This window comes from Bombina bombina, chromosome 3 (assembly GCF_027579735.1).
Source record: "Bombina bombina isolate aBomBom1 chromosome 3, aBomBom1.pri, whole genome shotgun sequence".
In the NCBI taxonomy this organism is placed as follows: Eukaryota; Metazoa; Chordata; class Amphibia; order Anura; family Bombinatoridae; genus Bombina; species Bombina bombina.
In genome coordinates, this window is record NC_069501.1 from 816,228,079 (window position 1) to 816,254,038 (window position 25,960).

Consider the following 25,960-nt stretch of genomic DNA (forward strand, 5'->3'; position numbering starts at 1 on the left):
CTTAAACATAATTTAACATATAGGTAACATGTCCCTTTAACATAGCAGATTTCATTTGTGCCACACATTTATACTCTGTGTACAGTGCTACAACAGAGTTGTCTAAAGTTTGCTTTAGGGCAAGATACAAACCCGTTTTTGGGATATGCCTGTCTCATGGCATGAAAACAAGGCTCCCATAAGAGCCTATGGAAGTGCGCTCTCATTAGCGTAATGCTTCCCAGCAATGTGAACACGAGCTTGCGTTGGTATTACTCAGTGGAACCCAAATATCGCTTTCACAAAATCTATATTTAGCGCTCAACTTGTAATCTGGCCCTAAATATAGTACTGATGTTATTCCCTGCATTTCTCCAGTCATGGGTGCCGCCATTTTGACATCTATTTTTCACTGCATTTCAGTGCCAAGGTGTTTGCAAATGTGTAGTGTCTCTTTCAAAAACCTGAAGTGATACTTTTGGTGGGTTAAATCTTTCATTTTCTTTTTTTCACTGGCATCACGTGGTTGTTGCATAATTCTGCACTCAAACAAATAATACCTAAGTTTATTGTCCTTTTTTTTGTGGAAACGTAAATGTTTAGTTTGTTAGTATAATTCTATCTGGAATAAGTTGTGGAATGTAAAATCCAAAACTAGACTGAATTATTCATGGATCCTGCTGTTTCTATTTTATCTTATGGTTCTCTTTCCTACCCTAAGAAAAATACTTAAACCAAAGTTTCAGCCTAAATTTTTTCTCTGTTTGAAAAATAAATAAATATATATATATATATATATATATATATATATATATATAGTAACCAGGAGTATGTTGTAAAAAGAAATCGTTGAAGCAAGCTAGGTGGTGGTTTCATTAGATTTTCTTACTGTAGGTCACTAAGTTCTTCTGTTTATATTGAATCACTTAAAAACCGCAACAAAAAAACTGAGAAGTGCAAAAGTAATACTTTTATTTTACTAAAAAAATGTTATGTTATGTTTTAACTGTCGTTTTCTTTGCTGTTTTCTGCTGCATAACGTCTTCATTATTCCAAGTCCTCTAATGGCTGCTACGCTGCTCCTTATGTTTTAATTAAAGGGACATGAAACCCAAAAAAAAATATCTTTCAGAAATCATGTAAAGCAAGCAATTTTAAACCACTTTCCTATTTACTTCTATTATTAAAGGGATATGAAACACTTTGAGATGGTAATATTAAAGGGACAGTCTACCATAGAATTGTTATTGTTTTAAAAGTTAGATAATCCCTTTATTACCCGTTCCCCAGTTTTGCATAACCAACACAGTTATATTAATATACTTTTTACCTCTGTGATTACCTTTTATCTAGGAACCCTCTTCCAGCCCCCTGATCACATGACTGTGACTGTTTATTATCTATTGTCTTAAATTTAGCATTGTTTTGTGCTAAATCTTAAATAAACCCCTGTGCCTGAACACAGTGTTATCTATATGGCCCACGTTTACTGTCTCTTTGTGTTGAAAAGAGATTTAAAAACCATGTGATAAGAGGCAGCCTACAAAGGCTTAGAAATTAGCATATGAGCCTACCTATGTTTAGTTTAAACTAAGAATACCAAGAGAAAAAAGCAAATTTGATGATAAAATTAAATTGGAAAGTTGATTAAAATGAAAAGTCCTATCTGAATAATGAAAGTTTAATTTATACTAGACTGTCCCTTTAAATGATAAACTGTGTGTGTGTGTATATGTATGTATATATATATATATATGTATATATATATATATATATATATATATATATATATATATATATATATATATTCAGTTCCTGTTAGAAATGAAAGTGCAGAAAACTGTTATATACTCAACACAGCGCTGCACAAACTAGTGACCTATTTATAACGGTTTCTAATTGGCCACAATTAGAAAGAGAAAGTAACTTAAGTTACAACATGGCAGCTCCTATATTTTTATAGACAATAATACTTTACACTTATATTGTCACTATTTAAACAACTAATGAAACTTTAAAAAAAATACATCTACAAGTTAGTGACAGACTAATCTTTTCTTGGCATGCATCATTCTATATCTAGCATTTTAGTGTTTAATCTCCCTTTAAATTTTCTTGTTTCTATCTCTCTATCTATATTCTAAATATCTCAAAGTAATAATTATTGCCATTAAAGCAGAACCAGACCCAGTGGATAAAAGTATGCATTTTTTCCTTTCCTTACAGGGAATGAATTTTATCACTGGATACCTGATTCTTGTTACAAAAGATGAAGAAAAATCCTTTTGGTTGTTAGATGCTCTTATTGGACACATTTTGCCTGGTATGTTGAACATTCTTTTAAATTTTATTCCGTTTAGAATTGACAGTCAAATTAATTGTTTTCTATTAAAGGGACATGAAACCCCAATGTATGTGTCTTTAATTTGAGTATACAATTTTAAGCAACTTTCCAATTTACTTCTATTATGACATTTGCTTTATTTTCTTATTATCCTTTGTTAAAGTAGCAGGAAGGCACTGCTGGGGTTAACTGATCACATTAGGTGAGCCAATGACAGAGGCATACATGTGCACTGACCAATTGGAAGCTAGCTCCTAGTAGTGTATTGCATCTCCTGAGCCTAGCTCCTACATTATGCTTTTAAAACAATATACTAAGAAAATGAAGCAAATTTAAATAATAAAAGTAAATGGGGAAATTTTTTAAAATGTCATGCGCTATCTGAATTATGAAGGTTTAAATTTGACTTTACTTTCCCTTTTACTTTTGAGATTATGTTGGAAAAGGGCTCCTTTACCTTATTTGTACCATAATCTATACTTATCCACATATTATCATTTCCTTGATATGTTTTTAGAATGATTCTTCCTCTCCATCTTTTTAAAATGTCAGTACCAACATGTGAGCATTGTTAATAAGTGGGCATGTTTGTACCCAACTAATTTATTGTTACTGAGGTTAATTCACTCGTATGGCTGTTACCCTCGAGTCTGCTCTTGGGCATCTAAATAAAATTGTTTTTCAATTCATTCCCTTATGTGAAACCAAGCAGTGATAAAGTCAGTACATTCATTATCTGCTGAGACTCACTGACAAAATATTATGATTATCATAATTACCACTGCCACTTATCCATACTGAACATTTCCCTGATTCTACCAGCTCCTAAAGGGGCATATTACACATATGCTAAATCATTTAAAAAGGATGCACCCTCTCTATAAAAGTGACTTAAAATGTCACATGAACATCTTTCTGCAAAAAAAGGAAGATATGTTGCCTTAAAAATCATGTCCTTGGGGGCGTGTCTAAGCTGCAGCCATGGTTGGACGCTTTTTTCAGAAGCTCTTATGATAATCTCCATAACTCATCGATTATCTATGCAACACCAGCTCATCTTCCTAAAAGACTTTCAAACATTTGCTGAGGAATGGAATATATGTAAGATACTACAAATAAAGCAGTAAGTCTAACCCTAGGAGACATACACCGACCGGGACTGCTTCTAACGGCCTAGTTCGTTGTACCATCATCCTTACCCCCCCCCCGGCCTGATATCTGCCGGGTGACAGCCGTGATACTAAAGACCAGTGATGGAGGAGTTTTTTACCCGCGTAGCCACCTTGCTAGAGGAATTAGGTCGCAAAACTGAAAGAAGACTTCATGATCCCCTGACCTTGTATGAACATACGCACATCCCAAGATGGCGCCAGCCTACCCTCAGTAATACATAATACTAAACCTTTGGGGCCGATTGCCGACCTCCTCATCGCACAGCACCCCTTATTGTACCAGGCGGAGATACTCGGAGAGGTTGCTGTTTATCCCACAGCTAACGAGATAGACGATGAAGTCATTCCACCCTTTGCAGGCGACTCACCATACCTCCCTCAAGATAACCCGCCGCAGAAAAGTCCTACGCCGTCTATCAGAATTAAGCACCAACAACGTCCTCTCCCTCCTACCCAGGATCCCCAGGCTGAACCGAAGTCTGCCTCCTTATCATTGGGCACGTTCTGGAGAAATGAGGCTAGCTCTTATGGGCGAGTATGGAGAACTTCCTACATCCCTCATAAGAAACACACGGCACCGGAGTGTAGAGTGTGGAGGATCCGGCTGCTGCCCTTTAGTGCTCTGAGGGATCTACAAGAACTGTGGCAGTTGTGCTCTGACCCTATTACACCTGGGGATCCAGATAAGTACTGTTACTTACAGGTGAACTGTCGGTCAGGAGTTGGTTAGAGTAGACCTCTCTGCGATTCAGTGGACTTCCATTGTACCATATAAGACACCAAGCTCCAGCATATACTTGTTCACATTTTTTTATGCTTTAAGCCGACCCCTAGTAATGGATAATCTAATCTGAGTTCTATTAGTGGTTAAAGATGTTGTGCAGTATATAATCTATAAAATTGTTGTACAAGCTGAATCTAAGTCACTGGCCTTAGACTATATTTTACCTGCTATTTCAACAATATTCCCTCTACTGGTTGTTTATTTACTAGATGATCCTACCTAATCTATCTGAACCTACATTTAACTTATAGCTCTCATATTCATTTAGTGAAGTTGTCCATATACAGAGCTGCTTATTAGCTTTATTGGACTATCATTAGTGGTAAGACATGTAGGTACACTAGCTAGTATAACAATGTATTTAGGGCCAACATATACTCATAAGCTTATCAGCCCTAACATAACCACTTCCGCTGGAGGCATACTCATCCTCAGTCATGTTAGGTCAGTAATATATTCAGTAAGACCAGCAGGGAGGTCTAACCCCCTCCCCCCCAAACCTCTACACCACACAACCCAGTTGCCTAAGAGAAGGATTATTATAGCCCCTGACATTATGAGCCTCTTCACAATTATGAACGGTAGCCCATCTCTTACCCTCCAATAGATAGAATTTATTCATTACATTGCACAGCCCTTTAAAATAGCGGACACTAGAGCCCTTAATTGTGCTCACCTTACCACAGGGTATTTTGATATAGGCATTCAAACTGACAGGTGACTTAAAGTGGCCAGATCTCATAAATCTACAATTCTCCCCCTCGTTAAGGTATAATCAGTTACCCGTCTATCTTACACCACATCCCCTCTCAGATAATGTATCTATATAAACAGAAATTCTACTTTATCAATACTTACTAAACTCCTCCAGCACTATTTAAACATCATATAGAATCAGGCTGTATCTAATTTTTCTCACATGAGCGGCTCTTGCCCGCTGTTTTCTTTCTTTCCTTCTATTTTTCCAACTCGTCTCCGACATCCCTCTACTCCACTCCCAGATGGTCCTACCCTGAGGGACAGATTTGCTAATAGGGCTTACAATTTTTCTTTTCTAATATAAGTAACCGCTGCTCTTAGAAATTTTAGCTTTTTACTATCCCACTATCCTCCACATATACATATTATCCTCCTCTACTCCCTGTATAACTACTAACCCTATTTAGGTAATTTATTCCTAATTTACGATAAGTATATAATTTACTACATGCCCTGTGGACCTTAAGTACACAGTACATCTACCTATTGGTTCTGGAATATAGGAGTTCTCCTGCTCCCTTACTTGATGGGAGATAGTGGGGGTCCCCTTTTAATTAACACTTGAGTGCAAGTCATAGACTCCTTATGTTATTTACTTTAGCAGCGGATATACGACTCCTATAAGTAGCCTAAGAGTGATTACATACTTTATTTAAGACCCTCCCTTATACCCTATTATTTCATTTATATTTTGGGGTGCACAAATGCTCCGGTCCTGTGTAGGAGACTACATAATCCCATCTAAAATGAGGTTTCTTACTATTATGTCCTTTTACATATCTAATGTCGAAGATACTTGATTATTTGCCGACATTTTATGAGTGTTATAGTCAAAGTTATGTTTTTGAAGTACTTGTGTTCTTTTATTTTTTCTCGAGTATGTTGTTTATTGTTCAAGCCAAAAACCTCAATAAAAAGTATGTAAAGATAAAAATCATGTCCTATTATTTGCAAGGGATTGTGCTGTAAAAACAAAAGAACACAGAGCGCGACCCCTCTGAACGGAAAACAGTTTAATAAGATACACAGCAATAAAATAGACAAGTGCGGGCACAAACGTACATAACATAAAAAAATGCAGGCATAAAATATCACCACTCGGCAGTAGCACAGCTGGGCACAGATGAATGTCCGTCTCACTTTATCACACCGGGTCTTTCAACCGGCAGTCTTTCAATCGACTGTTGGAGATGTCTGCTATGGTATATCCGACAAACGATCCAAGCCGGAAGTCCAAAGGGTGACCGGAAATCGATCACGGCAGAGGTAACTTCACAGAATCCTGACAGTTGTAAGCTACTGCGATGTAGCTCAGTATTTCTTGGTGCACAGAACTCAAGGGATTGTGCTGGTACAGACACTTTTTCCTCTTCAGTTCAAGGAAACTTACTATAAAAAAATCTCAGTATCATAAGATTATAGTGAAATCACACAAATTAGTAATATGTGTTTTTGTTACAAAGCAGATGAGAGTAAAAAAAGAGAAGCTAAATGGTAGTCACAGGGCAGTTACTCTGGTGAGTTAAAGGGACAGTATACTATAAAATAGTTTCCTTTAATGTGTTTCTAAAATGTATAAGATTTGTTTTTAAGGTTTATTTGTGTACATCAAATAGCTGATTTTTGTTTTGAGGTTAGAACCTAATACAATGGGTTGAGCTTGTAGGTATAATCAGATCTCATTACTTTATCACATTGTGTACATATACCTGCTTCTTGAGCTTTTATCTGTTTGTAAACCAATCGCCAATACTCGGAGAGAACAATGGAAAATTAACATTTTATTACCTTATCTCTTCTATACCCCACTGGGAGTGTAATTTCATCTGCTAGGTGTGTTTACACAGCTTGGCCTTAAAGGGACAGTCTAGTCCAAAACAAACTTTCATGATTCAGATAGGGCATGTAATATTTAACAATTTTCCAATTTACTTTTATCACCAATTTTGCTTTGTTCTCTTGGTATTCTTAGTTGAAATCTTAACCTAGGAGGTTCATATGCTAATTTCTTAGACCTTGAAGGCCGCCTCTTAAGAATTCATTTTAACAGGTTTTTCACCACTAGAGGGTGTTAGTTCATGTTTTTCATATAGATAACACTGTGATCATGCACGTGAAGTTACCTGGGAGCTATCACTGATTGGCTAAACTGCAAGTCTGTCAAAAGAACTGAAATAAAGGGGCAGTTTGCAGAGCCTTAGATGCAAGATAATCACAGAGGTAAAAAATATATAAATATAACTGTTGGTTATGCAAAACTGGGGAATGGGTAAAAAAGGGATTATCTATCTTTTAAAACAATAACAATTCTGGTGTAGACTGTCCCTTTAAGGCCCAAAACTTTCAGGATAGGTGGGGATACCACAGGCTAAATCAACTATTTCAAATGCAAATACTTGTAAACAATTTAATATACTCTCGAACAGGCAAAGTGGATCATTGGGAACAAATTAAAAGGGAGACATTTTTTGAGTAAACTGTCCCTTTTAATCTTAGTTTTAAATAAAAAAAAACACATGTATGTGTGTGTGTACATTATATAGATCGATCGATCGATCCAAGGTATATAGTATATGCACTCTTACCAGCCAAATTCAACTTGCCAGGGTGCTCTAATCAGGTATATAGAATATGCAAAAAAATTAAACACTCTCTGGACTTCGGACATCAGTGACAAACCAAATATTTATTGTGACGTTTCGGGACAACAAGCATCCCTTCCTCTGAGAGGAAGGGAAGCTTGTTGTCCCGAAACGTCACAATAAATATTTGGTTTGTCACTGATGTCCGAACCAGAGAGTGCTTACTTTTTTTCTATCTATCTATCTATCTATCTATCTATCTATCTATCTATCTATCTATCTATCTATCTATCTATATATATCAGGATGTGCACTCTCTCACCTTCCAATCATCTACCAGGGTGCTAATGGTATATACAATAGCAACAATAAAACTTGCACTCACTGGATATTTTGAAAAATCTAATTTACTGTGACAAATGTTGTAAACAAATCATGTAAAGTCACCTACAATATACCAGTGAAACTTTTTTTTTTTTAGTAAGTTTTTATATTGGAATCTACCCCATTGTTATCTGTAGTGTGTATGCTTAGCTGATAAGGTTTTTTTATTGTCTCAGTAATTTTAAAATAGTTGTCTATAAAGAAAATATTGTTCTAAGAATGTTTCAGGGTCAATTTCTTGCTTGGTATTTTGTTTCTGTAACTTTTTTGTTTCTGCCAAGTTACAAAAAGGAAAATACAATGTACTGTCTAGGACATAAATAAGTTATCCTGTAGTGTCATCTTCCAAGGTTTGTTAAATCAGACATTTAAATGAACACTGTGCTGAAAAAATAAAAAATTATATATATATATATATATATATATATATATATATATACATGTGCGTATCATACATAGTAGATTAACAATCTGTGTATATTAACAGGAGGCTAAAATCCTTCATATTTCCCTGAGAGCAAAATTATAAAATGTTTATAGTTATTTGTCACATGATCTAAAGCTCTCCGCTCAGATGAGATGATATAAAATGATCCTACAGCACTGCGTCGCGAGATTCTACAAAGGAAAATTTTCCTATATTTCTCTGTGGTGTTCCCTGCATTTCTGTATGGGAAGGAGAGACAAGCCCAGTGCAATATAGCAATGCATGATGACATGACAGTTCTGCTACATTTCCATTTTGTGCTTTGCATTTTATATTACTTTGCACTCTAGATTTTGTCCTTTTAAAGGGACAGTAAACTTAAAAAATAATGTTACATAATTCTGCACATAGTGGAGAATTATGTAACATTATCTTAGCAACAGCTTTAAAAATCAAAAGATTTTAGAGATTTTAGCCCCCAATGTTAAACTTACCTAATTTCCTCTCCAGGCTCTTCTGATCAGGTCTTAGCGGTTCACGAACTAAATGTAGCTCGCTACCAGAGTGAGAGCGAGCTACATTTAGTTTAATAGCGTGATCAGGCACTCTGTGATTAGCAGCGCAACCCCAAAACGTGTGGAATTATGTAACATTATTTTTTTAAGTTTAATGTTACTTTAAGTTTTATTGCATTTAAACTGTTTTTTTATCATAGTACATATAGATTATGTATACAGCATTGTATTTAGGATTGTGATTTTTTTTACAAATTATGATTTGCTTTGTTCTCTTTAGTATCCTGTTGGGGAAAAACAAAACTTGTTGGGCTCATGGGCAATAGTTCACTGCTGTGAGCCAGCCGTTGATTGGGGGCTGCACATTTATGCTTCTTGTCAATAGCTCACCAGATGGGTTCAACTAGCTCCCAGTTGTGCATTGCTGCACCTTCAGCAAAAGATACCAAGAGAATGAAGTAAAGTTGATAATATAAGTAAATTGGAAAGCTGTTTAAAATTGCATTTTGTATCTGAATTATGAAATATAAATGTTGGGTTTCATGTCCCTTAAAGGAGAAAAAATGTGTTGCTATTGAAACTAAGAAGAAATGCATGTTTTGATGTTTGTGCACAAATCATCTCTATGGATAGATTGATTGCTGCTAGGCCAAGAGCCAGCACTGACTTTCTGAACAGGCCTGGTATGTGAATGTGCACTCATACTGCTTTCAGTTTTGACCATTAAGCCCCCTTAAAGTGAATGTCAACTTTAATAAATTAAAGGCCAGTGTCAAATAATAATCTTAAAAACAGGGGCACTTTTGTCATACATATGCTAAAGTAAAGTGGGCGGATGATCGGCGTTATGCTTACCATAAAACAAAGGTAAGGTGTTGGTTTTTTTTTTTTTTGTTTGTTTTCTTATTTAAATTTTATTGAAGAGCTTCAGTATTACAGAAATACAAATTTTACGTCCCAGTAACGGGTTCAATATTACTACAATTCAGTAATACAAGTTTTTGATAGTACAATCTTTACAGAGTTGATACATAACTTATCTAGTACAATCATATCTGTTCCATCGCATATGAATTCAAACCTGTAAGACATATTTAGAGAGAGAGAGACAGAGAGAAAAAATAATATATATATATATATACTGTATATATTAGCTTCCCACTATGAAAATGAGAGGATTCACTTTAACTAATTATAATGTGGCAGGAAGGAAATAATAGAGTTTGTATCAAGTTATATTATATATTGGAAAACAGCTGTTGGTAACACACATGTGTTCAACTCTAGGGGGCGCGTGTAAGAATATATAAAAAAATAAGTTGTAAAATATATAAACAAAATAATGCAAAATATTAGTAGTAGATCAAAAACATACAATGGTATACCCCTAAATCATAAAAAGAAATATAATTAATGGAAACAAAGTTCTATCTGAGTCCAAATAGAAACCAACACTATGGTCACCGGAATTTTTTTTGGGTTAGATCCAGATGGGGTGGAGAAAAATCAGAAATCATGTGTCAGGGCTGCTCCTCTTCAGGTATAAACAAAAACCTGAATGAAAAATCTGTGAAGAAAAAATCACAAGACAGAGGGCGCCTCCTAGTGTGATATTGTGGTTTCAAGGGGAGACTTTTATACAGATGTCTTGAATAGGAATGATACTCACAAAATTGGCAGCACCCTCTTGTGCTGAGTCAGGCCTTCTGGGAACTCTGTGTCCCAGCTCACTGCTCCCAGATCAAAGAATACTAGCTCAGGTTTCCAGGTGTTGGTTCCTAAACCCTTGGTTTTTAGATTTGAATTTTTAATACATTTTATATTGTATCAACTGGTAGCCTGAGCTAGTATTCTTTTATCTGGATCTGACCCCGGGAGCATTGATCCACTGATCCCCTTTCTGGGAGTAGTGAGCTGGGACACTGAGAGATCCCAGCAGGTCTGACTCAGCACAAGTGGGTGCTGCCACTCTTGTGAGTATAACTCTTATCCAAGACACTTATATCCTCCTTTGCAACCACAGTATTACACTAGGAAAAGGTTTTTTTCTGATTGTCCCTAGCAGACCCCTCATCTTGGATTGAGATTTTCTGGCCTGGGAGCAGTGAGCTGGGACACAGAGTTCCCAGAAGGCCTGACTCGGCACAAGAGGGTGCTGCCAATTTTGTGAGTATCATTCCTATTCAAGACATCTGTATAAGTCTCCCTTTGAAACCACAATATCACACTAGGAGGCGCCCTCTGTCTTTTTTGATTTTTTTCTTCACAGATTTTCCACATAGTCATGAAGTACAGTTTTATAATGTAATGTATGCAGTGATCTGCTATTGGATCAAATAAAATTTAATAAAGAGTGTGGCTTTTCTCTATCTCGTGATTAAACCCTGCTGACTGGGTATGGGTCCTATACCCATCAGCAGGTGGATCGCATAAAAAAATGATCTGTTTAAAAGAGAGAGAGTGAAAAAAATAACTCTGCAAAATTAAGAAAAGGTTGAGTGTGCAAGTTCGTATGTTACATATGATACACATATGATACACAGCCACCATCTAAATAATAAGTTAGAGCTATATACATGAAAATAGTAGGCATATTATACATTTTACTTGTCTCTATTAGCATAATTAGTGATCAAATCATAGAAAAGTACCCTCATGACGATATTATTCAAAACCCAAAGGAGTCAGGACTCTTAAGTGGTAGGTATTTCAGGACTAAAGGTAGCCTATATATCCAAGTATCCTAATCTGAGAGTAGCTTCAGAGACCCGGTCGTTACTGGGTTGGCCACATAAGTGCTTACTCTAAAGTCAAGAGAGGCAGAGAACTTGACGTATGGAATCGCCAGGGAATAGGACAATGAGTGATTAGTAAAAGATTATAAATGTATGCTTATATTCTGGCGATGACCAAGTGGATGGTACACTCTGCATTCAGGCGTGCATGTAGAGGTAATCATATTTAACTTTCACATCAATTTCTACACTTGGTAGATCCATATTGTATCACCTATTCTAATGCGCCGTTAATGTTGTAATATAAAAATAACCATGGGGATAAGCCACAACAAGGACACATGACTGAATATCTAGATAAGGGAATATATAAACATACAGACTATCCAATGTTATAGCCCCTTAAGTATGTTAGTATAGAGATACAGCACAATATGCAACATTTCCATTGGATGTCACTTAGAGTCAAAATGTGATAGGTATAAGATGTAAAATAAAAGCACATCCACAAAGATAACCTGACATCCTTCTATAACAGGGAGCTAATCAAGAGGTCTAGCTGTGTGGTATAACATTAATAAAGATTCCTAGGTATAATAAGAATTGAGTTGAGGCAATCAGATAATATATATGCCTATTGAAACCCTCCAAAAAGTTAAAAATGTAAATTATTAAGGCAACAAGCAACAGATTGATATAATAACAATTTTTAAAGTAAGAAAAGGTGAAAGGTCTACTCAAGGTTCTACTTAAATATTTTACCAAATCAAAATAAAGTAGTATCATCACACAAGTCTTAAGTTAGTCGACCTCCATTATTCAAGTTAAAACAGGCTATCATGTTAAAACAGGATAAAAGTCTTGTGTGAGGAGCAGGAGAAGAGGTCATCAACCCACACCAAATCTTGGAAACATCTCACCAGAAGCCACCATCTGATTCGTACTTGAGATTAGCATAGCCGCTGTAAGATCATCCTTCTGATAATATAAATAGCATAGGTCCTGCTCCTGGGGTTTAGTCACATTCTCCACAGCACTGGTACTGCGAAGCACAGGGAGAACTTTGAAGACATGGCAGTTATCTGTGGTTGTTATGCGCGCTGTGTCCAAAGTTAGGTTTGGTAGTGAGCTATGATCTCTCATGGGACATGTCGGCCCGTTAGGCAACCGTAATACAGGGTTCATAGCAGGACTACCCTTTACTTCTTTTATCTATAGGTTTGCATGTATCGCAGCTTAGCCTCTCTCTACAGTGATGGGTAGTAGCGTCCACTTGTTGGAGGGAGCCAAAATGGCGACACGAAGTCCAAGAAGCTGCTGTATCAATGTAGTTGCCCTGCTAAATAGTAGTGTCAGTATTTGTCAGATTAAAAGTGATATGCGGATCAGCCGCTCCTGCAGGCTTGTCATCTCCTGCGCTGTGTCTTAAAAACACTCACGCAGTGCCAGCGCTAGGTTGGAGAAGTGATCGTGAAGGAGCTGTGCCACAGCCAACCCCCAGTCGTCCAAGGCCTCCATCATGGCTATACTTCTGACACACTCACAGAGCTAGGAATGTCCACTCGAGAGCTCCCAAGAACTCCAGTATTTCTATGTGTATGTGTATATATATATGTATGTATATGTATATATATATATATATATATATATATATATATATATATATATATATATATATATATATATATATATATATATATATATATATATATATAAATTTAATAAATACAAATAAACATTATTTTCCTCTTAAACGGGGAGAGTCCACAGCTGCATTCATTACTTTTGGGAATTCAGAATCTGGCCACCAGGAGGCGGCAAAGACACCCCAGGCATAGGCTTAAATACCTCCCCCTTCTTCCCTCATCCTCCAGTCATTCCTTGCTTTTCGTCACAGGAGGTTGGCAGAGTGTCGGAAGATTAAAGATATTCTCTTATGGAGGGTAGTACTCTTCGGAATAGGAATGGAGTTTTAAGTAGTCCTGTCAGCCTCTCAGTGAAAGCTTGGATTAAAGTTAGAGTCCGGAGATGCAGGGAGAGTCTTTCTGCGAAACCATCCCGACTCATATTAAAAGCTCTTTAGCAATCGGCGTTGACAAGGTTGGATTCCTGCTTTGTAAGTCCATGTCAGAAGCGAAGCTACTATCTCTCACACTTGAAAGGCTGTGTTCCTGTTCCACGGCGTAGATTCCGGTAAGATTGTTTCATTTTACTTAAGATGTATAAAGTAAAATGAAGAAGTCAGTGTCTCAGTGGGACTCCTTTATCTTATGGAATCGATGGTTAATATCTCCTGAGGGGGGTTATTGAACAGGGGGGACTTTAATCATGTTTGTTATGTGATTCTGTCTGCTAATGTGTAGTGATATTTGGGCTCGTGGCTATATCAGAACATAACGGCCTTTTTTGTCAGGCTGCGCAGTCCTTGTGGCTTTGGGGTGTTTTTAGTTGGCCTGCACGGTGTACCTTGTGACCGGGCATTGTCACGTTTCTAGTCACCATTTCCGTAATCTTGGCCGCGTGGCGACAGAGAGAGTCTGTTTAGCTAGTTGTCTGGGTCATAGGAGGTGGTGAGTGCCCCAGCAATTGGAGGTGTAAGGTGTCGTTTTATTTTTTCTTTTCTATCCATAATTTCTAATCTAGTTATGGATTTTTTTGGGAGACGGATGTCTCTGATTCAGATTCTATATCTTGCGAAGAGTATGAAATGGCCCGGGTAATTCATGCCCATCAATTATATTCCGCATGCTGCTTTAGAGTGCTCTTTTCTCACGATCCAGGGAACTTAGAGTCCACTGAGCCATCCGCCCCTGGGGGCCCCATATCCCGTGTGGCGAGTACCCTAGAACCTTCTTTGGCTACGCAAGCAGGTGTCCCTAATGCCGTTACACCTCCGGAAGGCGGCTTGTTTCCTCCAGAGGTTACGGCACAGTTCCGTATGGCCATTTCTTTGGCATTGGCGCATTTACATCTTCCAGGGAGGGAGATGTTAGTGAGATTCTGTCTATGTAGAGTGAACCAGGGCTCGTCAGGCAAGGGATCGTCTAGGTCAGATCAGCCCTCTGCGGAAGCAGTTGCCTCTGAAGCTTCAGGGGCTCAATCCTCGGGGTCGTCAGTTCCCCGGCGGAGGTAAGTCTTGCTTTTTCGTTATAGACTGGCGTGCTTTTGTGTCCTCCTGCGGCATGTTTTGGCAGTGCTGGAGGATCCCAACCCGGAGGGGTTGAGGGGTCCTTGGTCCTCCGCTCTGGACAGCAAGCTGGGTTAGACTTGAAGGGATGAAGTTAATCTCCTTGTTGTCTCCGATTTATCTTTTTCTTTGGGGTACCTTATTCCAGTTCTGAGCTTCGGGAGTATGGGATTTCTGACGGGCTGGCCCTGTCAGTGTAACCATTTTTATTGGGCGTTCACCTGTGAGTGCTGCCCTCCTTTTTCATTGATCCGGTTAGGATGTATTTTTTTTTTTCTGCAAGCAAATGTTTGTTATACTTCCCAGTTAGGAACATTTCTCCTCTGGAATTTGAAACTAGCGATTTTGTGGTCGCTTGGACACTTCTGCTGAAGTTGTATGTTATTTACATAGTCTTGTGTTTTATCGATACATTCTAGGGTTTTGAAATTTCTGTGACCTGGTTCAGTTCCGGAATGCCCTCTGTAGCTGCCTCGTCCTGGTCGGGCGCTGGTTTCTGTTCCTTAAGGGTCAATACCATCCACGTTGTGCTGGGATATCTGGTGGACCTGGTTGGGTGATGAGTTTTCTCTCAGATGAGAGGCTTATTATGCTTGGGTTCCTCCTTCAGCACAATATATTCTCTGTGAATAGGGATTGCCAGGGAGAGGAACTCCATGAGAGTTTAATTTATTCTTTTAAGACTCTGCCCTTGACGGCAGAGGAGGCCTTTTCCTTTATGATGTCAGACTGGTTCTCGTTGCTTCTTTTTGTGTGGGGCATCAAGGGGTTTTAGTCCTCTTGGTCCTATTCCTGTTTGTTGGGCCTGGACGGATCCTGCTAAGAAGCACTCTGAAGGTCTTTTGACCTCAGAGCTAGTTCTCTCCACTTCCATTTGGGCTGGAGTCTTAGACGTCTCCTTAAATTGGAGTACCAGGTTGGGGGGGGGGGGGGGGGTTATCCCTCCTATGGTATTGCTTTTATTGATCTACTCTTTTTGAGATTCTTGACCTCGGTACCTCTTCCATAAGGAGCAAGGTGTCTTAGACTTCCTCCTTCCCTTGCCGGTGGATGGTTGGTTGGTCATCGGTTTTGGAGGATTGGTCACTTTATGTCCGCCTTTCTTCTTCATACTGCTTCTCATCTGTTCCCATGTTTTTTGAGACTATAGAGAATGCGTTGATCTCTTTGGTGGTCCTGAAGCTACCCTTTCTTACATCATATCAGTTGATATGCTGGTTTTGGGATATCGATATTCGTCATCCTGTTGTCCCTTGATCCTGGGGGGTTACCGGGGGATGGACCCAGATGGATTGTTTCTGATTTTTGCAGCCTCTATTGTAGAGGTGTGCTTTTTATTGGCAGCTTCTTGGCTTTCGGTCTGGAGGGTATTGTCTCTTGAATTTTGGAAAAGTATCTTTTCTGTCTCTGGGATGCTTAGTGAACGTTCAGTGCCCTAGGGCTTTTGGATGGGCTGTGCTTGCATCTTCTAGGGTTCTCCGTATGAGGTATTCCTCTGGTTCCTCAGGGGTTCCTAGTCTGTGACCGGCTCAGTTTTCCTGGTGCCCAGTTGTTGGGTCTTGGCTAGGATATCTGGCCGGACCTCCTAGTTGGATCCCGAATGATTCAGCCCTTAAGGTTGAGTCATCCGCTTGCTCCTTCGGGCGGAGATTTGAGTAGGGCTTGATGGCTTGTTAGCTGCCTAGCAAGCAGATTGATTGATCTCTTATTCAGCCATTCCACTTTATAGGTGGGCTCGCTGGCTGTCTGTTTGGCTCCTGGACAGGCTGGTACAGCTGGAGGGGGGGCCCTTTCAGTCGGTTTTGTTTCAGCCGTCTGTTCAATGACATATGCTCCATACCTGTGGGTGGGGGAGCAGGTGTTTTTTTTTTTTTTTTAAATTTCCCTCCTCTTAGGGGGAGCGGGATATACCATGGTGTCAGCCTAATGCTCGGAGGGGGGTCCCTCGACCTTGTGGTACAGTCATGTTGAGGCAGATTCTGGTATTGTGTTTACACTGTTGTGTCAGTGTGTGGTCTCCTTTTGTCTGGGAGTTCACCTTCCTGTAGGGAAGGAATCTGGGTCTGGGTTCTAAAACCCAAGATCGTACTATGTTCTGTTCCTGCTTGGCGGTTTAGCATGCCAAGCTTGTCACATATGGTCAGGATTTTCCTACCCTTTGTTATCGTTTAGTCCTCTTGAGTTCTGGGTAAAACGGGGATTTATTGATTTCCTTCTCTTCTGACATGCCATGCGTTTTTCGTGCTGGGCCTTTGTCTCGAGGAAGTAGCCCATGTAACCTAATGGTGGGTTTTTGGGGCTTTGCAACTTGAGTTGTTGGTTCGAATCCAGCTGCGGGCTGGTTTTACATTTTTCGGCCTGAGGCCTATGGATCGGTTGAGTTTTGACCATGTTCTTCTCCAGATCTTGTGATCTCTCTCGAGGTGGAGATTAGCGAAGTTTTTATTAAACATGTTTCTCTTGTAAGGTGTATCCAGTCCACGGATCATCCATTACTTGTGGGATATTCTCCTTCCCAACAGGAAGTTGCAAGAGGACACCCACAGCAGATCCGCTATATAGCTCCTCCCCTAACTGCCATATCCAGTCATTCTCTTGCAACTCTCAACAAAGATGGAGGTAGTAAGAGGAAAGTGGTGAAATATAGTTAGTTTTTGTCTTCAATCAAAAGTTTATTATTTTTAAATGGTACCGGAGTTGTACTATTTTATCTCAGGCAGCATTTAGAAGAAGAATCTGCCTGCGTTTTCTATGATCTTAGCAGAAGTAACTAAGATCCATTGCTGTTCTCACATATGTCTGAGGAGTGAGGTAACTTCAGAGGGAGAATGACGTGCAGGTTATCCTGCAATGAGGTATGTGCAGTTTTAAGTTTTTCTAGGGATGGAATTGCTAGAAAATGCTGCTGATACCGGATTAATGTATGTTAAGCCTAAATACAGTGATTTAATAGCGACTAGTATCAGGCTTACTATTAGAGATATATACTCTTATAAATGTGCAATATAAAACGTTTGCTGGCATGTTTAATCGTTTTTATATATGCTTTGATGATAAAACTTATTGGGGCCTAGTTTTTTCCACATGGCTGGCTTGATTTTTGCCTAGAAACAGTTTCCTGAGGCTTTCCACTGTTGTAGTATGAGTGGGAGGGGCCTATTTTAGCGCTTTTTTGCGCAGTTAAAATTACAGACAAATGACATTAAGCTTCCCTCAGCAGTCCCCTGCATGCTATAGGACATCTCTGAAGGGCTCTAAAGGCTTCAAAAGTCGTTTATTGAGGAAGGTAGGGCCACATCTGAGCTGTGGCAGTTGTTGTGACTGTTTAAAAAACGTTTAATTTGTTTTTTTTATTATTAGGGGTTAATCATCCATTTGCAAGTGGGTGCAATGCTCTGCTAACCTATTACATACACTGTAAAAATTTCGTTTGTATTACTGCTTTTTTTCACTGTTTTTTCAAATTTTGACAAAATTTGTTTCTCTTAAAGGCACAGTACCGTTTTTTTAGATTTGCTTGTTAACTTGATTTAAAGTGTTTTCCAAGCTTGCTAGTCTCATTGCTAGTCTGTATAAACATGTCTGACATAGAGGAAACTCCTTATTCATTATGTTTAAAAGCCATGGTGGAACCCCATATGAGAATGTGTACTAAATGTATTGATTTCACTTTAAACAATAAAGATCAGCTTTTATCTTTAAAAAAATTATCACCAGAGGATTCTGACCTGGGGGAAGTTATGCCGACTAACTCTCCCCACGTGTCAGACCCTTTGACTCCCGCTCAAGGGACTCACGCTCAAATGGCGCCAAGTACATCAAGGACGCCCATAGCGATTACTTTACAAGACATGGCCGCAGTCATGGATAATACACTGTCAGCGGTATTAGCCAGACTACCTGAATTTAGAGGAAAGCGTGATAGCTCTGGTGTTAGGCGTAATACAGAGCATACAGACGCTTTAAGAGCCATGTCTGATACTGCCTCACAATATGCAGAAGCTGAGGAAGGAGAGCTTCAGTCTGTGGGTGATATCTCTGACTCAGGGAAACCTGATTCTGATATTTCTACTTTTAAATTTAAGCTTGAGAACCTCTGTGTTTTGCTTAGGGAGGTTTTAGCTGCTCTGAATGACTGTGACACAATTGCAGTGCCAGAGAAATTTTGTAGACTGGATAAATACTTTGCAGTGCCGGTGTGTACTGAGGTTTTTCCAATACCTAAAAGGTTTACAGAAATTAATAAAGAGTGGGATAGACCCGGTGTGCCGTTTTCCCCCCCTCCTATTTTTAGAAAAATGTTTCCCATAGACGCCACCACACGGGACTTATGGCAAACGGTCCCTAAGGTGGAGGGAGCAGTTTCTACTTTAGCAAAGCGTACTACTATCCCTGTCGAGGACAGTTGTGCTTTTTCAGATCCTATGGATAAAAAATTAGAGGGTTACCCTTAAGAAAATGTTTATTCAACAAGGTTTTATCCTGCAGCCCCTTGCATGCATTGCTCCTGTCACTGCTGCTGCGGCGTTCTGGTTTGAGTCTCTGGAAGAGGCTTTACAGACAACGACTCCTTTTGAGGACATACTTAACAAGCTTAGAGCACTTAGCTAGCTAATTCTTTTGTTTCTGATGCCATTGTTCATTTGACTAAACTAACGGCTAAGAATTCTGGATTTGCCATCCAGGCGCGTAGGGCGCTATGGCTCAAATCTTGGTAAGCTGACGTGACTTCAAAGTCTAAACTGCTTAACATTCCCTTCAAGGGGCAGACCCTATTTGGGCCTGGTTTGAAGGAAATTATTGCTGACATTACTGGAGATAAAGGTCATGCCCTTCCTCAGGACAGGTCCAAATCAAGGGCCAAACAGTCTAATTTTCGTGCCTTTCGAAACTTCAAGGCAAGTGCAGCATCAACTTCCTCTGCTACAAAACAAGAGGGAACTTTTGCTCAGTCCAAGACGGCCTGGAAACCTAACCAGGCCTGGAACAAAGGCAAGCAGGCCAAAAAGCCTGCTGCTGCCTCTAAGACAGCATGAAGGAATGGCCCCCTATCCGGTAACGGATCTAGTAGGGGGCAGACTTTTTCTCTTCGCCCAGGCGTGGGCAAGAGATATTCAGGATCCCTGGGCGTTGGAGATTATATCTCAGGGGTATCTTCTGGATTTCAAGGCTTCTCCTCCACAAGGGAGATTTCACCTTTCACGATTATCTGTCAACCAGGTAAAGAAAGAGGCATTCTTACACTGTGTGCAAGACCTCCTAGTTATGGGAGTGATCCATCCAGTTCCAAAGGAGGAACAGGGACAGGGATTTTTCTCAAATCTGTTTGTGGTTCCCAAAAAAGAGGGAACCTTCAGACCAATCTTGGATCTAAAGATCTTAAACAAATTACTCAAGGTTCCATCATTCAAAATGGAAACTATTCGGACCATCCTACCTATGATCCAGGAGGGTCAATATATGACTACGGTGGATCTAAAGGATGCTTACCTTCACATTCCGATACACAAAGATCATCATCGGTTCCTAAGGTTTGCCTTCCTGGACAGGCATTACCAGTTTGTGGCTCTTCCCTTCGGGTTAGCTACAGCCCCAAGAATTTTTACAAAGGTTCTGGGGTCGCTTCTGGCGGTCCTAAGGCCGCGGGGCATAGCAGTGGCCCCTTATCTAGATGACATCCTGTTACAGGCGTCAAATTTCCAAATTGCCAAGTCCCATACGGACATAGTTCTGGCATTTCTGAGGTTGCACGGGTGGAAAGTGAACGAGGAAAAGAGTTCTCTGTCCCCACTCACAAGAGTCTCCTTCCTAGGGACTCTAATAGAAATGAAAATTTACCTGACGGAGTCCAGGTTATCAAAACTTCTAAATTCTTGCCGTGTTCTCCATTCTATTCCGCGCCCTTCGGTGGCTCAGTGCATGGAGGTAATCGGCTTAATGGTAGCGGCAATGGACATAGTTCCGTTTGCGCGCCTACATCTCAGACCGCTGCAACTATGCATGCTCAGTCAGTGGAATGGGGATTACACAGATTAGTCCCCTCTACTAAATCTGGATCAAGAGACCAGAGATTCTCTTCTCTGGTGGCTATCTCGGGTCCATCTGTCCAAAGGTATGACCTTTCGCAGGCCAGATTGGACAATTGTAACGACAAATGCCAGCCTTCTAGGTTGGGGTGCAGTCTGGAACTCCCTGAAGGCTCAGGGATCGTGGACTCAGGAGGAGAAACTCCTCCCAATAAATATTTTGGAATTGAGGGCAATATTCAATGCTCTTCAGGCTTGGCCTCCGTTAACAACCCTGAGGTTCATCAGATTTCAGTCGGACATCATCACGACTGTGGCTTACATCAACCATCAAGGGGGAACAAGGAGTTCCTTAGCGATGTTAGAAGTCTCCAAAATAATTCGCTGGGCAGAGAAACACTCTTGCTACCTATCAGAAATTCCGCCTCCCAGTTCTCTACACCTGGGATATGGATCGCTAAGTCGTCAGACTTTTCATCCGGGGGAGTGGGAACTCCATCCGGAGGTGTTTGCTCAATTGATTCATCGTTGGGGCAAACCAGAACTGAATCTCATGGCGTCTCGCCAGAACGCCAAGCTTCCACCGTTTCCTCTGCTCCCTCGACTGATTGCCAGAATCAAGCAGGAGAGAGCATCAGTGATTTTGATAGCGCCTGCGTGGCCACGCAGGACCTGGTATGCAGACCTAGTGGACATGTCATCCTTTCCACCTTGGACTCTGCCTTTGAGACGAGACCTTCTACTTCAAGGTCCTTTCAATCATCCAAATCTAATTTCTCTGAGACTGACTGCATGGAGATTGAACGCTTGATTTTATCAAAGCGTGGCTTCTCCGAGTCTGTCATTGATACCTTAATACAGGCACGAAAGCCTGTTACCAGGAAAATCTACCATAAGATATGGCGTAAATATCTTTATTGGTGTGAATCCAAGAGTTACTCATGGAGTAAGATTAGGATTCCCAGGATATTATCTTTTCTCCAAGAGGGTTTGGAGAAAGGATTATTAGCTAGTTCTTTGAAGGGACAGATCTCTGCACTGTCTATTCTTTTGCACAAGCGTCTGGCGGATGTTCCAGACGTTCAGGCGTTTTGTCAGGCGTTGGTTAGAATCAAGCCTGTGTTTAAACCGGTTGCTCCCCCAAGGAGCTTAAATTTGGTTCTTAAAGTTCTTCAAGGGGTTCCGTTTGAACCTCTTCATTCCATAGATATCAAGCTTTTATCTTGGAAAGCTCTCTTTTTGATGGCTATTTCCTCGGCTCATAGAGTCTCCGAGTTATCTGCTTTACAATGTGATTCTCCTTATCTGATCTTCCATGCAGATAAGGTAGTTCTGCGTACAAAACCTGGGATTTTGCCTAAGGATTTTCGTCAAACATCTGCTTTGTTTGTTGTTTACTCTGGACAGAGAAGAGGTCAGAAGGCTTCGGCAACCTCTCTTTCTTTTTGGCTAAGAAGCATAATCCGCTTAGCCTATGAGACTGCTGGACAGCAGCCTCCTGAAAGGATTACAGCTCATTCTACTAGAGCTGTGGCTTCCACTTGGGCCTTTAAAAATGAGGCTTCTGTTGAACAGATTTGCAAGGCGGCGACTTGGTCTTCGCTTCATACTTTTTCCAAATTCTACAAATTTGATACTTTTGCTTTTTCGGAGGCTATTTTTGGGAGAAAGGTTTTACAGGCAGTGGTACCTGCCTTGTCCCTCCCTTCATCCGTGTACTTTAGCTTTGGTATTGGTATCCCACAAGTAATGGATGATCCGTGGACTGGATACACCTTACAAGAGAAAACACAATTTATGCTTACCTGATAAATTTATTTCTCTTGTGGTGTATCCAGTCCACGGCCCGCCCTGTCATTTTAAGGCAGGTCAAAATTTTAGATTAAACTACAGTCACCACTGAACCCTATGGTTTCTCCTTTCTCGGCTTGTTTCGGTCGAATGACTGGATATGGCAGTTAGGGGAGGAGCTATATAGCAGCTCTGCTGTGGGTGTCCTCTTGCAACTTCCTGTTGGGAAGGAGAATATCCCACAAGTAATGGATGATCCGTGGACTGGATACACCACAAGAGAAATAAATTTATCAGGTAAGCATAAATTGTGTTTTTTTTTTTTGCTTCCCTATTTTTGTAAGGGAGTAAGTTCCTGCACTTCCAGAGGGCTCCCTCTGTGGGAGTCTCCTGGTGCAGTTTCTAACTTGATAGGCTAGTGTTCGTGACTGATGTCTACTAGTCTTGTGTGGCAGAGTGGAACCTGGGAGCTCCATTTGGAGCACGATAGTGCTTATGCTGCTAATTGTTGGAAGTTCTGGGAATATCTGCTTATTCCGCGGTAGCTCTTTCATGAGTGCAGACTGCACTCTGTTTTGAGTTATGGGTTCTGCTCCGTCTTCTGGCTTCTCTTTGGGTCAAATCTTGGTCCTTGGGACTTTCTCCAGATTGGGGTAGTTTTTTTTTTTTCTCCCTATCTTAATTCTGGTAGGTTGTTGGAGTTTATCTCTATTCATTTTTCTTTGTTTTGCTGGGCTTCCTTTTTTACCCTAATTGCTGAGTTTTTAGATCTCTTGTTTAATATTTCTTTTTCCTTTTCCCTTCTGGGAATATGTGGGATCGGTACGGCCTTGGAGCCGGTGGGACTTGTCTCTTCGGGGGCTTTGTGCTCAGTGGAATCTAGTACCTTTGAGCGGTTTCTATCTGGGCTTTGCTGGATTTAACTGTTGGGCAGTTACTTAGTCCTTTCAGTCCTTTTTTGTTCTGCTCGGTACAGCAGTTGTTGATGGTTTGGGTAATTTCAGGCTGTGGTGCCCTTCGAATGGGCCGCGTTGTCTACCCGCCTTTTTTTTCATGCAGTGGCCTCTATAGCTTGGGTATTGTTTTCCCAAAAGTAATGAATGCAGCTGTGGACTCTTTTTCTTCTAAATGGGGAGAGTCCACAGCTCCCCTCCCATGTTCTTTTATGGGGGCAGCCATGTTTTTTGTTTAGTCTTCTGGCGCCTTTTTTTTTTTTTTTACCTGATATTTCTTCTACTGTTCCTTTTTCCCTTGGCAGAATGACTGGGGGATGAGGGAAATGGGAGAGGTATTTGTCTTTGCCTCCTCCTGGCGGCCAGGTTCTGAATTCCCCAAAGTAATTAATGCAGCTGGGGACTTTCTCCATCAGAAGAAAATAAAATTATCAGGTAAGCATAATTTAAGTTTTTTATCATATTAGAGCCAGGAGCTCTTCACACGCACGTCTGATTCCTTTGGCAGTTGTCTCCGCCCCAAAGGTAAGTATTTTAAAAAATAACTTAGTGCCACTGTTTTTAAGATTATTATTTGATACTGTCCTTTCATTCATTAAAGTTTAAATTCACTTTAATATAATGATACACATTCAATGCAAAATATGGTTAAAAAAAAAAATATAGCATATACAGTCGAACAAAGGCAAATTGATTGAGTGCAAACATAACCTATAGTTCAGTGAAGCAGCTGAGCAGTAATGCAGTGTAGTCAATCCTTCAGAAATCTAAAATAATAAGAGACAGGTTAAGGTACAAAAGGTGCTATAGGCTTCCTTATCAATTATAGATATAAGGTCATTTTCTATATGTGTTACATCTAAAAGAGGCATTTTTAAAATGTTTTACAGTTTGTGTTTTGGAAAATGTATGTTCATGTGCTGCATATTTGCTAGTGAAGCTGGTCATTGTCTGCCAATAAAGCAGTGGTTGATCTTATCAGTCAGTGACCAATCAGCCCTTAAAGGGACATAACACTGCAAAAAAAATTGTTCTGATTTATTATTGCAAATGTGTGTTTAAAAGCCGCTCCAGCGACTCCCCCCTCCTGCCGTTCATCACTTCATACATCAGCAAAGACGAATACGGCATCCTCCAATCACAGCTTTCCCCCCAGGGGAATCATTACCTGAAGCAACGCTTTGATTGGAGGAAGCCGGATTTGTCATTTTTGACATATGAAGAGGCTTGCAACGGAGCGGGGGAAATGCTGGAGCGGCTTTAAAGGTGAGTATTTTAACAAAACGAGTGAAATGTAAAGTTTGATGAATGAAAGTGCCCCTGTTTTTAATAGGGTTTTTAAAAACCGGGCACTGATTTATCAAACTTAACATTCACTTTAAAAATAAGCCTCTTTAACTTAACCTATTTGTATGCAAAAAATACATTAACCTGTTTATTTAGTCCTTTTCATGTGCATGAGTTTCCTGTCCATTTAATATCAGGGTACCAGTGCTGTTATATTACCTCAGTAAGTTTTTGCTAAAGGCAGAGCTGTGTTCTCCCCATATTATCATACTAGATCCTTCCTCCGGTATGAAATATTTTAATTTTACATTCTTTTTAATGCTTAAAATTTGCTAAAATAGTATAGATAGATTTAATATTTATTTTGATTATATTGTTCTATTATATCTGTTCCATAGTAAATTATAGCAAACAAAGCCTTATAGCTTCAGAGATTATATACTGTACCTCTAAGCAGGGGTGTATTAAGGCATAGGCCAACAAGGCCGGTGCCTAGGGCAGCAGATTTTTAAGGGGCAGCAGACTTTTGAGTCTCTAGGGTCTCTTTACTGAACTCAGGGCCGGGTGGCTAAATCAACCAATTACAAATGACTTAAATGGCTGGCCTGGCTATTGCTATCCTATGGGATTGTATGTGGGTGCGCATGACGTGGTGACAGTGGAGGCGGAGCTCACTTGCGCAGCCTGGCCTGGACTGAGAGGGAATGAGGTATTCTTCCTGGCTCCACCACGTGATTGAGACTCACAAAGACTACACAGTGCAGTGTGCACTACACCATGACCACTGTGAAACAGCATATGCCTTTCTCCCTTCATTACATCTTCACTAGGCATTAAAATACTTAAACGGATTAGTCACTAAATACTTGTACATTTACTGTTTGTCTATCTGTCATACATGCAAAGAATAAGTATTTATTGCTGAATCTATACAACTATGTGACTTAAAACACAACTGAAAATATGTTGTATGCATTTAATACATTCAGAAACAATACAAGTATATACTTTATTATGATTGTATCATGTGACCTT

The 25,960-nt window shown here is 39.9% G+C and overlaps 1 protein-coding gene across 2 annotated transcripts in view; it reads left to right on the top strand.

The window, feature by feature from the left end:
- Nucleotides 1-25,960, top strand: part of GRTP1 (growth hormone regulated TBC protein 1) — a 136,814-nt gene that overhangs the window by 51,959 nt on the left and 58,895 nt on the right. For both annotated transcript variants that reach the window (XM_053707762.1, XM_053707763.1), the window contains exon 6: nt 2,206-2,302. In XM_053707762.1, coding sequence (XP_053563737.1) covers nt 2,206-2,302 — 97 coding nt within the window. The remainder of the gene's footprint in view (nt 1-2,205; nt 2,303-25,960) is intronic.